The 13,632-nt window shown below is 37.4% G+C and overlaps 1 protein-coding gene across 1 annotated transcript; it reads left to right on the plus strand.

Moving 5' to 3' along the window:
• Nucleotides 1-7,937: 7,937 nt before the first annotated feature.
• Nucleotides 7,938-13,436, plus strand: LOC112166287. The gene is made up of 6 exons (XM_024303088.2): nt 7,938-8,144; nt 8,430-8,494; nt 8,611-8,640; nt 8,738-9,605; nt 11,263-11,580; nt 13,191-13,436. Exons 1-6 carry the CDS (start codon nt 8,109-8,111, stop codon nt 13,257-13,259), a joined length of 1,386 nt encoding a protein of 461 aa, XP_024158856.1. The 5' UTR covers nt 7,938-8,108; the 3' UTR covers nt 13,260-13,436.
• The last annotated feature ends 196 nt before the right edge of the window (nt 13,437-13,632 follow it).

Genomic DNA, 13,632 nt, shown 5'->3' on the forward strand with positions numbered 1-13,632 from the left:
TATGCGATAAAGTAGTAATGATAATATAAGGAATGTTAACTGAATGGGTGTGGCTATTGCCACCCTACAATTTTCTTATTTCACCTTATAGACATTTAAATTATTGAAAAACTATATTACCCAACTGCAAAATGATTAATAAGTACACTAATTTTCTAAAATACAAATCTATAGGGAAAATGAAATACACAACTAATTGATTACATACAAAGACTACTTGATTTCTCATTGGATAACATCAATCTTCATCTTCTCTACCCAAATTAAAATTTATTACTATTTTTTTTGTCTTTTTGTTGCCTTCTCAACAGTAATTCGTTATTACGCCACAAATTTTAATTCTTAACCTGACCTAGCCGTCTCTCTGCTAGGGTTTATCGAGGTTTCTTCCTCGATCAAATTTCCATACCTTCTACCCCGATGGCTGGCGCAATGGCGGTGGCGCAGGGTTTTGCAAGGGTGTCGCTGGGATCTGCGGGGCTTGAGGCTCTGAAGGCGGACCGTTGGTACATGGTGGGGCGTTTACTTGGACCCAAAGCCATGTTTCCGGGTTTCAAAGGAACGATCTCTTCAACCGGAGGATTCATTCAGGGTTAACGATTCAAGATGTGGGAGATCGATTTGTGTTTCAATTTGATCGAGAAGTTGATCGCAACAAAATATTGCATGGAGGCCCGTGGTTTTATAGGAATGCCATGCTGGTGTTGGGTAGGTATGATGGTATAGGGCCGATGGCGGAAGTCTCTCTCAATCTTAAATTAAATCACAGGGTTAAATAAGACAATTATAAATAGATTTTTCTCTCCCACTATTTTCTCTCTGCAATAACTACTAGTGAATCTATTTCTTCTGCAATAACTACCCACCTTTTTTTTTTTTAAACGAAAATTTTTCGTACCCAGACTAGTATAAATAGATAAAAGTGTAAATTGAAATTACAAATCAGTTTTGGATTCAAGGCTATTCTATGTTCAAAAAAAAATTTTAGTCGACCATTTTTCCTTAACACAATGTCACCTGCGACTCCGCCAGAAATGCGGGCATGTTGCTAGTAATAATAATAATAACGGTTGCTCCAAAGGACAGAATACAGACTTTTAAAAAGACCAGCTATTTAACCTAATTTACTGCAACACAGACTACTCCTGCAATCGCCATTTGTCAGAAATCAGTAAATTGTATGTCTTAATAAATGAGAATCAAGAAACCAACATGTTCAATCGGATTCTATCCATGCTCTGCTTTTAGTAAAAAAAATTTAATAAAGATCAAACACCAAATATAGCCTTGAATCCAAAACTGATGATGAGCAATTACTGATTAAGAAACAGCAAAGATCCGATCCGGGGTTCATGCCCACTGTATGACTCAGCTAATTCATCTTACACCAGTTAATAAACTATTTGTTTGGAAGTTTCAGACAACTAATTAACATATGCCACTAACTCGGAGGAAAAATAACTCAGTAACACAAGAACATGTGTTAGCATCAAGCGATAACCAATTGCTTATATGCTATCTCACTTGTTGCATCTCCACTGCGTAACGTTTCTTCTTGCTTCCTTTTGCAGCACCAGATTTACCTGGAGTACGTAGCAACCAGGTACACATGCAAACAGAACCACAATAGATAACACAGAGATCAGAGACCCATACTTTGCCAGAAGCCTCTGTAAATACACAAGGGCAAAAAAGTCTAGAACACTACATTTGATTCAAAAATTAATGAATATATAACTGATCTTGTGTATATACAGAAATTAATCAAAAGAAAGAACCATAAAATCATCAAGAGTCGATGAAATAATCAAATATCAATAAACTTGAACGAAGCTTATGCACTCGAATCACAATTTCTTGAAGCTCTTCAGCAACTGGTCAAACGAGTCGGCTCTTAAACATGGAAGCCCAAGGGGCCCTTCAATTCTTGGATCATATATATCCTGATCTGGTTGGTTCTTGATGATCAGTTCTTGTAACGTTGGATAGGATAGATACTTCACAGGAACGTAGTACTTCTTTCTTTCTTTGCCGATGAGCAATGGTACGTAACCTTTTCGAAATCCTCGTTGCTTCTTGATGAACAACCTGACTTTTTCGAAAAGATTCATGGTGCTCTTGCTATGGGGTTAAAAGATTTAGCAAAGTAGGTCTGGAGGCTTTTCTTGAAGGTTAATGGGATCTTTGGGTGACTAGTGCCCAGAAAGTGAAAGGCAATTGATGATGGGAAAGAGAGTGATCAGACTGAGAGTTGATTTTCGAGAGATGACACTAATATATACCAAGTGATGACGGTTCATACTACCTAGTCCAACGCAGATTGAATGTTAACTTGTTAGTTAAGTATTAAGCTTGCAGACTAGCTTCTACGAATTTCCACACGTACGAGCTCAGACAAAGGTTCATATATTTAAATGTTAATGCAACGATTTTAGCTATTGGATTGAAACAAATATGAGAAACCGCTTTAAAATGATATTGATCAGGAAGAAATGACATAATACACTACACTAAGATTAGCTCAAGTAGGAATAAATGATATATATCAATTAGACAAATTAATTAATAATAGCAATTTATTACCGGCTACTTCGACGGTAGCTAGTACCAACATGCACTGACAGTTGCTGAGCCGCAACAAAGAACTACGACTAATTATCTTGACTTATTCTTTATATCAATACATGCAGCCATGCAGGATTAACTAAACCGGCCAAAATCTCATTCCCCGGTCTTGAGACTTAGTGCGAAAATTTAAATAAGGCTTTATTAATTTAAAGAACTGAAAAAAAAAATGTGTTAATGTTTTTTTTATCAAAAGAGGTCAGCACATTATATAGATTCAGCAAGCAATACAAAAACGAAACACCCCTAATGGGGTCGATAGAAAGAATCGTTTCTCAGAGTACCTTGAGACTCCTATTCTAAACAAGAACAAGAACCCAATATACTCCCAGTACACCCACCTTTTAGAAAGTCCACGCACCATTATTTCAAACAAATACCTAAAAACTCTGAAGCAGACTAAAAAACCCTAAGAGCTACTAGTCTTTGCGACCAAGATCAAAAATTAAAAAACATTTGGAGTAGAGCGAGGATGATATATCACCATCCACTCCATCTTCATTCATCAGAGCTGCCCCAATTGAGAAGTTCCAATCAGCCTCAGCCCAGCAAGAGACCCCTTGCAGCCCAATATCCAGCCCACAAGGAACCCAACATCCAAACTCGAGCCTAATAGCCCCAACCATGAGCAAAAGTCCATCTCAAGTCCAACAACTCTGGAACCCAAAATTTGGTCCAACAACTCTTAACCCAAATTAAGGCCCAAAGAACCCAATGCATGGAAGCTTCTATGGGCACCCCAACACCATCTCCAAACAGTTTCTGGCCACCAGTACTAGGAGCCCTCGCCGCTGCCAGGCCTCCGCCACCGAGAGCATGCACCACAGTCGAGAAGCCTCCACCACCGTGTTCCCGAGCGATGCCTTCTCAACCGTTATCAGAAGCAAATTGGATCAGATTTCTACAAAAAGCCTCACCCATGTCAACGACCCGAATAGATCTCAACCCCCGACCTTCGCCGTCCCTGGCCTGCCCCTGTCGAGAACCAACGAAATCTTCCAGCCAAACCCCAACAAGCACCGATGGATCTACCATTAAGCATCGCCCTGAAGAGTCTGAAGTCCCAACCATCCACCATAACACCATCCTCCAATCGAAGCGCTGGTAAGCAACCCAAATCAGTGACAGAGGAAGAAAGAAAAGCCCCAGACCAAGGCGTCTCTCCATATGATAAATCGAACACAGCAAGCAAGCTGAGACAGTTAACCACAAGGTTAGTGATGATCCTGGCCATCAAGGTTTGGAAATATGAGAAGTTTTGTCGAAGGTAGAAGACCGCCGAGTAAACCCTAGTAGAGCGCTAGGTCTAAAAAGAGAAAAAAAAAAGTGTTAATTTAAAAAATAAATAAAATTGAGAAGAGTAAGGAAATAGTGGAGAAATTAAGGAAAAAAAAACAAGCAGAGAGAACAGAGAAGTTTTTTTTTTTTAGTAGAATGAGGTCAGCCATTTGTTAAAATTGAAAAATTACAACAAAACAATGCCAAAAAGCATCAATAAAGAAATAAACTGTGCGAAAGGAAAAAGATGCGAAAATTGCATCTGAAATAAAGAATTAAATTGCAAAAGCAACAACGTCGAAATGCATCACTGACTTTACGCTACGGATTACAGTTGTGTAGTGAATTGAGTAGTCGGTGGTTTGACTACACATGCAACTCCAATGCACAACCGATTTGGTGTCGGAATAAGGGCACTCTCCAACCTAAAGATCGAAGCAGGTCAAGGGTGTCAGAACATGGCCATGTTGGCAAACGATCTTTCACGAACAGGTACCATAAACTTGGGTCTCGAATCCAAAACCAAAAACGCCCAGGAGCCCTGAGCCATTCTAGCATTTGACAAACAGCCCAACAAAGATAAAGGGTCGCAATCCAAGCCCAAAACCCACCTAGATCCCAGATTCGGATCCTGTTGCACAGTAGGCTCCGGGTTAGAAACAACGGGCTCCAATTCCAGTCCTACTGCCAGCACCACTAGCTCGATCCCATACTGACAGCCCCTCAACAAAGTAGAGAATAAGATAAAGTTCGAACCACCAGACCTAGATCTCCAACCTCCATCTTAGGAGGAGAAACCCAGTAAAAACTGTCATAAAGCCTCCGATTCAGCAAAGATTTTGGATCCAATCACTACCCAGAGACATGTAATGCACCAAGAGCATCATTGGCAAAGGTGCCACACCCCAATCCACCACCACGGTCGACCAACTTCAGCCAGTCCACCCTAACAGATTCAACCAAAAGCACCGCCCACACCACCTTCTGACACAATGGGATACCACTACTAACCAAATAGAAAAGGATGAGGAACCACAGGCCTAAGCCTGCACTGTTATCCATGAAAATGGAGAAGGTATAAGAGCAGTAGCCACCAGAGACGGTTACACTAGAAAACCCTAGCAGAGCTAGGTCATAAAAAAGAATTTTTTAGAGAACATAGAAGGTTAAAAGGAATTAAGAAAAAAGCATGGTAACAAAAAGAAAAAAAAGAAAAAAGGCAAGGTTTAAGAAATGTAACAGTAAATCACTTTAGTGTACTCAAATGCCTCACTGACGTCAAAGGAATCTTGGTTGGTCGATATTGATGCTCTTATATATATTTATGCCTGGAAGATATTTTTACTCCTGGTGGTCTGAATTGTATTATAAGTAGCGGATAATGGCTCTGGTTTGTATTGTTTCAACCTATTTGTAACACTTCTTCTGATGAATGAATTTCATATTATGATTTTAAAAAAAAATAAAAAAAAAGGTTAGTAACAGCGCAATATTTGAGGTACTGTTTGGGGCAAAAGAAAATTTGTAGGTATCAAAAATTACATTTTGCAATAGTTCAGGCACCATTTAGAGCGTTTACCCAAAATTCAAATACATGTCATGTATGTGACTTTAACGGAAGTACTATATTTGGTGTCGGCGCAACATTTGAGGCAAAAAAAATTTGTAGGTACCAAAAAATACATTTGGCAATAATTTATGTACCATTTGGAGTTTTTACCCTAAAAAGAATTGAAAAAAAAAACATGGTAAAAAAGAAAAGAAAAACAATAATTGGTGAAAGAAATGGGTCAAAGAAAAAGAGAGACAAGAAGAGAAAAGAAAAGGTTAAAAAGAAATAAGAAAAAAAATGGTAAAAAAAGGAAAATAAAAACAGAAAAGTTAAAGAAACGGGTGCAAATTAACTGCTGGGAGTCAAACCTAAATAAGAGAAGGCTAGCGAGAGTGAATGTAGTTGCTTCACCAACTGAACTGAACCAAATTTAACATGTTATTAATTCATTACATTTTTCAGACATATATCTTAATTTGCGGTCGCACCACTGGCACACCCTCAGGGCCGCCACTGCCAGTAACGTAGGTTCTAAATATTAGATTGAATTTGTACTGATGGGTTTAGTGGGTTTGGTTGGATCTCGCACACCCCCTGATCAATTCTTCTTGAGTGTTAGATTCTCTCATCTTCGTACACCATCTCTCTATTTCAATCTTCCTCAAGTTCATATTAACGATTTAGATTATTCTCTCTTTCCTTTTCGCGATGAACTGTAATTTTGGGCTCTAGATCTTTGGTTATTAGTATATACTTTCTTTCAAACTACTAATGAAGGAGTTGCTCTCCAGAAAAACTTGTTTGAAATGAGGGTTGATACACACATTAGGGTTTAGGGTTTATCATGTTCTAACTTTGATTTCGTTTATGAGATATCGTAAGACGTACATTACACGTCTTAACTCTTAAGTTAGGTGATAATATGAATATGGATATTTTTCTTGGCATAATTAGCATGACTCATTTCTTTTATCTGACCAATTATACATGCATGACTTGAACATTAAAATATGCATGACTTGTAGTGTCATTTAGTTCTTCCACATATGCAACAATTAATACATCAATAAATTACTAACTATGTACACCGGGAATTTCTTACAAGTTATGTCTTGTGACTTTTATCTACACATAATTCTAGTTACCGATAAGTAAAATAGTAGTATAGAGATCAAAATATTACAGTTCATTTAGAAGATTGGAGAAAGCTAAATCAAATAAAGTTATAAACATTTTTGAGTGATATCACTCTCTTTCAATTTCATCAAATTTAGTCATAAAAAGAAAATGCTACTACATTTATATAGAGGAGGAGATGTGCTTAGAAAGAAGAAATACATGCAAGCTAGATTTTTAGAATACGATAGTACAAAAGTAGAAAACAATATCAAAATTTGTGGCCGCACAAAAATTGATTATACCTCTTTGCAAATTGACTACGATGGACGTGAACACGTGACCTATATAATTTTTTTTTTTTTTTTTTTTGAATAAATATAATTCCTATTTCTAAACTGAAATATAGTGTCAGAAAATTATAAGATGTGGAAGAGATCAGGTGGTGAGTCTGGGTGCCCAAGCATTTCCTCTTGGGCTTGGGGTCTATTTGGCCCTTTATGGGCTGATGCTCTTAGGCCTACTCATTCTTGGTCCGCATTTGGGATCCTAGTGGTTTTTGTATTAAAATACGGGATCTAGGTTGTTTTTGGGTTTGGGTTCGATTTTTATTGTTCAGGGGAAGCCCCCTCTACATAGGGTGGTCCTGAAAGATTATGAATAAATTAGAGTTTGTACTTGACTAACTCAGTTCATTCTCTAATAGTGTCAGGTTACTTGGTTACTTGAATTACATCACTGTCCAATGCACCTTTACTTAGGATTTCTAAGGTCAATCTCTAGGCAGTAGCTCATTTCTAACTGCCCCTTCAGAGGGCGAGTTATTGTGTATAGTATGTCTCTTTCTACTTTTAATGGATTGACATCCCAATAATGATTTTTTTTCTTTCTTTTTCACTTAGAAAATTAAAGTTATATAACACATAAACAGTCTGCTCCAAGACCAAGCAAACAAAAGCTCACAAGTGAGAGATACATACAAACTTTAACAAGAACAGTAGAACACTGCATAAACTGATAAACCTAACCCAAATTGGTAAGCATCGATGTAGGATTTCATTTTCATTCCGGCCATCAGTCTTGAAGCAGGTAACTTGGGGTGTCTAAAATTGGAGTTTGGATGTCACATTCATTTCTTCGTTCTAACACTCCTAGTTGGTCAATTCTCGAAAACGAAAATTCACTCCTCACCGGTCGGGACTAGGTCAAGAAGGCATCCATATTATTATTACCCAAGTAGTAAATAAGACTTCTTCTTTTTTTCCCCCTTTTCTGTTCGTGTGGTTAAAATTTGAATCCCCAACGGTCTAAAGAATATTAAATGTTATGCTCCTGATTCCCTCATTCAGGACATTCTCTTGATCTCAACCGTCCAACCCCGTACGACACCGTTTCGTTTTGGCAGGCACACACGCTCTTCGGCTTCCTCAATACAAGAATGAAAATGGAAGATGGATGCTATAGAAGCCCAGCGTCCGCCTAAGGCTTTCGGAGCACTCCTTGCGATCGCGTCAGTACGACTGAGTGTCTCGTCAAGATGATGAAGAAGAAGAAGAATCACTGGGATTTTCTGGTAAAGATAGTTTCCTCTTTCCTTCTCTCTCTCTCTCCCGGCCTTTTGGGATTCTTGATTTCAATTTCTTTGGGTTTGCTTGAAATGCTGGTCTTCTTGTTCAAGTTCTTGAATTTGATTTCTTTAGTACAATTTTTCGGTTCAATTTTGTGACTGTGTTTGATCGGAGTTTTTCATCAGTGTTTAGTTGATTGCATTGTTCTTTGTTTACCGAAATGTGGGAGTAGAAAAATGTGTTGATTAGAATGAACTCTTGCTCGTGTTTCTGTTTGATGATTGGTACAGGAAGAAATTGAAGCTCCTATGTGGGTGGATCTCACATTAGAAGTCGATTCGAACAAGCAAGATGGGTGAGTTTCAGTTATATAATGTTATTCAGTTCTCATGTGTTTTCGAAGAAGAGATTGAGTAGTTTCCGGGATGTGTTGTATTGAAAAGTAATCTTTCTTTTTGGGATACATTGCAGTGATGATGATTGGTTTTACACAAGCCACTTGTAAGCATCCTTGTTTTGTTTTTTTTGGTTTTGTGGCTTTGGAACTATTGTCTTTGAAAAAAGAATGCTGAGTATAGTAATTTGATCGAAATATTAGGTTCCACCAATGTTCTTCTCGTGAGTTGAAGATTGCATTTTCTCATTCTGGGGAGGAGAGTAAGGCCTTGAACTTTGACTTGCTAGGACCATCTTCGCCGAAGCTTCCATCTTCTGTGTCTAGATCAAGAGGCAAAAACTATGTGAGCAAGAAATGGAGAGGGGACAACCAGGTTGTTCCGATAGATAAGCGACACCCTGTCAATGTTCTGAGTGGGACATCTTCCTGCGTGACTTCGGAATCCAGTAATAACATGAAAACCAAACCAAGCTATGCACATCTGAAAGGAACTTCCCGTTCAAAGTCAAGTTGGGTTTCTAAAAGCAGCTCAATTGGAAATGGCATGCCAAGTTGCTCTCAGCCAATATCTTCTTGTGGGGATTCAACATCTACGGAAAAGAAGGCAGATGAAAGCAATACAGCAAGCATAATTACACATGAGAGTGGTCAGCAGCAACAGCAGAATATGGGAAAATCAAGTCACCCTCTAAGTCAAGCAAGTGCGCTTTTGTCACTCATAAAGACTGGTATGAGGAAAAGCTGTGTTACAAGACAAGCATCTAGAGTGGAGATTAATGGCGACAGAAGACAATCAAGAGGACGTAACTCTTCATCCGGCAAGTCTAGTGTTGGGTCATCTTCAAATCCTTGTTATGATGTCAGGAGCTCAACATCTACATCAATGCAATACAAAGAAAGAACACCAGACAGCAGAAATATGACAAGATTAAGTATTGCAGCCAAGAACAAGGTAAAAGTTTCTAAAGCATCTAAAACATCTACTAATAAGATTGAGCAAGGGACTTCTAACTACAGAATGGAACCTAATACTGGGAAGTCTACCTATCGGCAAGCAGCAAAACCAAAGGTTAGAAATTTTGCTACCTTAGACACCCATATTCAAGAATTTTTTTTATTCTTTTTTGAAGTATTTGAAATATTGTTGACTTATTGTGATGCTGGAAGTATGTCTAGTTATTAAAAAGAATTGTCAATAACCACCAAACAATGAGAAACTTATCTACATAAGTTCAAAATTAGTATACATGTCTCGGGGTATAAAGATTTAGAATTCTAAGGCCAGATAGAATTTTGGGATTTCTAGTATATGAAGGACGTGATCTTGTTTCTATATCTATTGGTTTAGTATGGTGAAGGTTGTATTCTTGTGCTGGAGAGAGACTCTTCTGCGTTCCTATTTTCTCCTCATGGTATCAAAGCTGTGGTCCCCAGAATTAGTCTACTTAAGGGAAAAAACAGATAAATCATACCAAATGCAGTCATATTGTTCTAGAGATTGTTTATTCTTTGGGCTAATCATTTTTCTTGTTCATTTTATCACTGTCATTTATCTTCATCATTTAATGTCATAAGTTTAGTTTGGGCATCATCCTTGACATATCCACTAATTGGTGGGGATGTCATCTCAAGTTTTTTGTTTCCATCATGGTCCTGGCAAGAAACCCTCTCTCCCCTGGCAATTCTCCTTGCCATTTGTTCTTGGTGATTTGTCCATGTTTCAGTTTGATTCTTGGTGTTTAAAAGGATCCTCATCAAATCTGCTTCGGATATGTTTGGCTGCAAGGGTTCTCAACTCTCAAGGATGCTGCTCTTTTTGGTTATCAAGTCTGTCGTCCAAATTGTGTGGATAGTGATATTCAGTCAGTCCACAATTTTTTTAAAATATGTCTATGTTTTGTTTTGCAACAAAAGTTTGATGCACACCTTGCTTGTTTTGTTAAGGCATCTAATTTGCAGGCAATGTGACCCTTAAGTTTTTGTAGTGGGCAATATTTCTTTTTTATTATTATCGTTATTATTATCTTTTTATCAATCTCCAAGTAGCACCACATTGGAAACTTAGAAATTTTGGCTTAAAAATCGTGACAAGTTGACAAGGCTTCAGTTTGAGGAAAAGTGTGAGTATTGAAATCGTTGACGATCATAGTAGAAGATCAAGACCTAGGTGGCATGCACAATCATTGAAAGCAGCACAATCACATAAAATCATTATTATGTTTCTACTTTGTAATTTCTATTACATTATTAAATTTACTTATGTTTCTGAGTTTACCAGCCAAGCATGATTGCCATCGATGCTTCAGTGTGCCGAGGGTATTGGAGTTTTGCAGTTAGATATTTGGTTTCCTAGTTTGTTTGGGGGTATAATCTAATATTGCTAAACAAATGAGTTTGTTTTTGATGTTGTCCTATTGTGGTTTGGGCTGTACTCTATATAAACATTAAACCCTTATATGGTTATTAGTAATGTAGCTCATTTTTTTACCTCTTTTCTTAACATATTCTTAAAATTTTGACACCAGAGCAAAAAAAAAAAATGAAAATAAAAATGAATAAAGAAAATAAAAAGAGTCATTTGAGTCCCCATATAAGGTCATGATTTAGTTGCAATTTATTGTCAATCTTTTCCCACTGTTTATCTTATTATGAACTTGACCATAAATGATACATATGTAGTCATGATTAGAAGATTGAAATTAACATGAATCATACTGATTGTGAAGGTTCAAGTTCACACTCTCAGAAGGAAACCTTTGGCGCCAGTTAGAGTAGATGAAAACAAGTTAGTTATTGCTACTATAAAGTCCAAAGAGAAACCAGTAGTTGGCGGGTCTTACAGATTGGCTGCCTCAGGGATAGAGAATGTGAAAGGGCTGGCTGCATCTAATAAAAAAGAGAATATTGTGAAAGGGAAAGCCACTGGGAGTCGGACTCAGAAATGCAATAGCAAAGGTGTTGCTGCTGGAACCAATATCACTGGTCAGAAAGGGACAAGCAATAGCATTCAGCAAGGACATGACAGAACAGGAATGGCTGGAAAGGTACGTAAGTCAATACTTAATAACATTTGTTGCCATATAGTCTTCATAGAAAACAAAAAAACTCTTTTCACTTTCACTGTTTGACTGAAAATAAATGAAATTTGGTCCTCAACCTTGAATTTTATTGTAACTACCTAAGAGAAAAGATCTGGAATTAATGATGTGAGAAGTTTACCAGCACTTATTAATCATAAAATCACCAGAATCGTCTAAGAAGTTGTGTTCATCTTCGTTTTATTAAACTTATTTACATGTGATGATAATGCACTAACACATGAAACAAATCATACTGTGGCTCTCTTTGATTAAAAGAGGTGCTGCGAAAGAGTTCCAATGATATTTTTTTACTGCTCTAGATTAGATTGGCCAATGAAGTTAAAGTTGTTTGCCAGATAAGACAGATGAGGAAAGAGGCTCTCTGCTTCCAAGTGTGGTGTGGCACTGGAGGAAATTTGGAGATATATCATTTGCTTCTAATTAGGACGAACCTCATCTACTTATCTGTAGGTATCAGTCTTACAGGTGAACTGCAATCAGCATGAATGTCTCATTAGGGGAGAGGTTTAAGTGGTATAGACAGTTGGTGAGATGTTTAAGTGGTATAGACAGTTGATGTTTAGTTTGCATGGTGGGTTACAGCAGATGGGGAATTGATCCCATGATAGGTGGAACAGGGGTTTTGGAAGGGATGAGATTTATTGTCACAGTTTAACTTTGATTTCAGCTGTGTCTTATTTGAAGTTATATTTATCAAATATAGAGCATTTAGGGGTTCTTAAAAAGAAAATAAAAAACAATAGTAAATTACCGTCTTTAGGGTACTTCCCTCTGTTTGGCACTCATTCTCATCTCCACTTTATGGTAAGTTCATTACTTATGGTCCATAATTTTGGTTCTTTTATGTGATTTGGAGCTAGATATTGTAGCTTTTGAGAAGATGGAGAACTATTTTTATCAACTCCACCTTTTCATACCTTAGTGAAGCCAAAGCCTGGCGTTTTGGGTGCAGTCCTTCCCAAATGGAAGTACTATACCAAAATGAGTTACTTTTCATACATTTTGATTAATATTACCAGCCACGGAAACCTCATTGGACTTTTGTCTGTGCTGCAATATGGGCTGAAATATCACTTCTTCGGCAGTGGTCGCTATATCTTGGCTACTTATCTGAAGTCTAAACATATGCATTTTCTCTATGATGTGCAATTTCTCGAACTACTTTTGGTGGTTTTAAAATTTAGGACGGAGATGTTTGTAAATATTTCACAGAAATTGAAAGTAAAGATTATAGTAAGGAATTAAGATATATTGCACTTCTTCAGCAGTGGTCGCTATATCTTGGCTACTTATCTGAAGTCTAAACCTATGCATTTTCTCTATGATGTGCAATTTCTCGAACTACTTTTGGTGGTTTTAAAATTAAGGACGGAGATGTTTGAAAATATTTCACAGAAATTGAAGGTAAAGATTATAGTAAGGAATTAAGATATATTGCCCCCAATAGCTGAGTGCATTGTTGATCTGTTGCAGGTTTGCAAATTTACAAGGTGCTTTACTAACATGAAGAAATTCTCACTTCAAAATTTGATATTGTTAAACATCTTTTACAGGAGAATATCCGTGTCAAAAGCCGTTCGGTAAGCGTGAAGGATATTTCCCAGAGACCCCATTTCAGATGAGAGACCAGTAATGGAGCTGTCTGTATAGTGTAACCTGAACTTCAGTTGTAAGCTTGACCTTAACCTCCCAAGATTTTGGTGATACATTTTGGTTCTTGCGGGATTTTACTTTGCAGAAATTCTCCGACCCGGAGAAATGATTCAGTATATGAATGGAAGTTTTTCTCCTGATTCCCATATTTGGTTTTCTTATGTTCCATTTGTTTCACCCATTTGTGGTTGCCAGTTTGCCACCCAAAAACTTATTTTTCCATTTACCTTTAGAAAAGTTCAAAATAGTTGAATTATCATGAAAAGGACCAAATCGATCAAATTATAAATTAATGGAGTCTTTTACCGATGATTTTTGGTTGGCATTTACCGATGATTTTTG

This window comes from Rosa chinensis, chromosome 5 (assembly GCF_002994745.2).
Source record: "Rosa chinensis cultivar Old Blush chromosome 5, RchiOBHm-V2, whole genome shotgun sequence".
In the NCBI taxonomy this organism is placed as follows: Eukaryota; Viridiplantae; Streptophyta; class Magnoliopsida; order Rosales; family Rosaceae; genus Rosa; species Rosa chinensis.

Excerpts from the sequence above, each read along its gene's own strand:
- LOC112166287 (XM_024303088.2), top strand. The coding sequence starts at position 8,109 with ATGATGAAGAAGAAGAAGAATCACTGGGATTTTCTG. Across the intron at positions 8,495-8,610 it reads GATTCGAACAAGCAAGATGG|TGATGATGATTGGTTTTACA; the intron begins GTGAGTTTCAGT and ends GATACATTGCAG. Across the intron at positions 9,606-11,262 it reads GGCAAGCAGCAAAACCAAAG|GTTCAAGTTCACACTCTCAG; the intron begins GTTAGAAATTTT and ends CTGATTGTGAAG.